Source organism: Arachis ipaensis, chromosome B09 (assembly GCF_000816755.2).
Source record: "Arachis ipaensis cultivar K30076 chromosome B09, Araip1.1, whole genome shotgun sequence".
In the NCBI taxonomy this organism is placed as follows: Eukaryota; Viridiplantae; Streptophyta; class Magnoliopsida; order Fabales; family Fabaceae; genus Arachis; species Arachis ipaensis.
This window is the reverse complement of record NC_029793.2, coordinates 87931028-87933944: the sequence shown is the minus strand read 5'-3', so window position 1 is coordinate 87933944 and position 2917 is coordinate 87931028. Positions and strand designations below refer to the sequence as shown.

General features: G+C 35.9%; 1 protein-coding gene across 1 annotated transcript in view; it reads left to right on the top strand.

Moving 5' to 3' along the window:
* LOC107619010 (aspartic proteinase-like protein 2) overlaps window positions 1-1451 on the top strand; it is a gene marked incomplete in the record, with an annotated part of 6387 nt that extends 4936 nt beyond the window's left edge. The window contains 3 exon segments of the mRNA XM_016321215.2: window positions 307-382; window positions 654-725; window positions 1095-1451. Of these exon segments, the coding sequence (XP_016176701.1) occupies window positions 307-382; window positions 654-725; window positions 1095-1246 (300 nt within the window).

Sequence of the window (2917 nt, the reverse complement as noted above, 5' to 3'; positions counted from 1 at the left end):
CCTGTTTAAGGTGAGTAGGAGGAGCTTTGTTATTGATTGTTTCAGTACCCTCTCATTTAAGAGGCTTAGCCTGTTATCTAAATTGATTCTCCTTCTTGTTGTTCTCTGTCTTCTATTATACACGCTTATTAAATGCCATACAAAATCACATTTCATATGCGTACTGAAAAGGGTTTGATTGTCCGTCTTGTATTCGCTGTTGGCTACAATGATGATTTAAATTGGAAAAATATATGATACACTTCTCTATTTGGTAAATATATTACAGTTATTCAATTTTGGTGTTTCTTGGTTGTCTCTCCCCAGGGTGATATCTGGTGTATTGGATGGCAGAAAGGTGTCTCACAAAGTAAAAATGGAAGGGACATGACTCTTCTTGGAGGTACAGTCTCCCTTTTAAATTAATACAGTGACCTCTTGTTATAAGTTTATTGAAGGCACAATTAGTGCATCCAGTTTTCATTTTTTTCTTTTCTTTTTATAATGCTCTTCCAGTATTTGTTTGAGTCTGTTTCTGATCATTAGGAAGATTAATTGTTATGTCTGATTAGCTTTGAAGCCGTCTTTTTCTTTTATATTTTATTAATATTAAACAAACTAGTCTTGTTTCTTTATTTTTTATAATTATTTATGTTCAATTATTCCAATTGCAGATTTGGTGCTATCAAACAAACTAGTCGTATACGACCTTGAAAATATGGCCATTGGATGGGTTGACTACAATTGTGAGTGCCAAGTTCCCTTCCTAATTTGCTCTTAGTTAATCTATTTCCATTTATATAAATATATGCTGAATATGTAATTCAAAGCTGTGGCTCTCAGTCAAGTTCATATCACCATGGATCCTTTCCTTGTTATTAACCAGTAATATGATATTAATTTAAAAAAAAAAAAAAACTAGTAGATCAATAGAACTTAAATAAATTCACCCTACAGAGGATGCATATACTCCTTGATTGAATATTGTTTTTGATCCTATATCTATATGTATCGTAACAATTAAGAAAGACCAATTAACTACTGTTTTAGGGTCAAGTTTGTTGACATTTATATTTGCTAGAATGATTTTCTTAAGCATTCTTGCTTTTGTTTAGGCTCCTCTAGCATTAAAGTGAAGGATGAGAAGACTGGAACAGTATATACAGTGGGCGCACACAATCTATCTTCAGCTTCTACCTTCTTAATTCGAAGAATATTGACATTCTTTTTGTTGCTAATTCCCGTGTTAAATTGTTTAACTAACTAGGTTCTTGTGTTATACGAGGGATGTGTCATTCATTCGATTTTTGTTGTACCATAATTCGTTTTGTGATAAATGTGCAGTGTTAACGATATGGTATAGTTTAAATATTTATCATTAATGTATCCCCAAAAAAGATATCATTGAAAAAAGGGCATCTTTTTTTTGTATAACTACTACTTTCTTCTTCTCTAGGAAACATTTTTAAGTTCTTTTCAATGCATGTTGAAGCCATCAGAAATGCCATGTATCTTGTGTTTCTGGTGCGATGTATTTGCATTTCTCTGTTTCTTGTCAATAATTAAAATTTTTAGGTTTTGTAAGGATAAAAAATGTACACTGTAATTTGTGGTCTACTAAAGAACCTGCAGCATTATGATGAATTGATGATTTAAAGGATAGCGAGTGATAGAGGCGCTGATGTGGACAAAGTTAGTTAGAGTTGATTGTTAGTTATGGCAGCTAGGCACAATCTTTAACTGTAGTTAAGTAGAGTGAGTTAGATGATTAGCTTATAACTTAAACCACTGCACAATATATAAGCATGGCTCCTGTATCATTCACCTCAAGAAATTCACTCTCAATCTACCAAAACTTTGAATCTCTCTATCATCTCATTCTCTCTAAAACTACCTGACTGCCACTGGTACCATTTTTCAATGATAAATGAAGGTTAAAAATAAATTCAGATGGTGACGTCGAGAGTTAATTAACTATATCAAGCGCTTCTTTAATAGGATTTATAATAATGCCACCTAAAAAGAAGTGGCACCATACAACACATAAATCTAAGGGTTTAGCTATGAGATTCTATATATATTCTTTATAATTTTGGTACACTATAAAATCTTAAATTCTCTTCTCTAACTTGTATCACCACAAACATTAATGTGCTCCGTCCTTGGCTACTCCACCAAAAGCCTTGTCATCCGATTATAATAGAAGTTCAAACTAGTGTTATCTCCACCATCAAATTTTAGCTAGCACCACCAGTGACCTCTTCCTCCGACGATTGCAACTTGTGGTATGCCACTTTGCTAAATGACGCAGCAACCATGAACACCGTCCCTGTGCGATTAGCTTGCCGGCGACAAGTCCTCTGACGATCTGGTCCTGAGGCCCGGCGAGCGAGATGGAGAACAAATTCGGAACCGGAGGCGGCAGCGAGTGAGGGACAGAAGTGCGGAGATGAATAGTATTTCGAAGCAGCTGTAGAACGTAACAGTGGCGCCGGGGGAGGTGGCATTGGACGGTTGACGAAGCATGATGTTGGAAATGATTCCAAAACCAGAAAGGATGCAGAGGCATGTGTTCTTGCATCGTGTGAAGCTAGCTATGGCAGGAATGTATGGGCTCATGGCAGGCTCGGGCTCCCATGCTATTACGAGAGGAAGTTTGGGCTTGTTTTTGGAGCCAGGTGGACGGGACGCCTAATGACTTGTGTTGTCATCGTTTTTTTGAGGTTTGGCATTCTCGGAAGAGTTGGAAATACTAGTTTGAAGGAGTAATCTTGCAATGGTAAATTAAAGGTAGATTTTGCAGGGGAAATAACATTGTGGGGAATAGATAACCATCTGGATTACAGAAAAAAGTTTAAGATTTTGTAGTGTAACAAAAATACAAAGAGTATCTATAAATCCTCATGTCTAAACCTTTAGATTTAGGTGTTGTATGAAG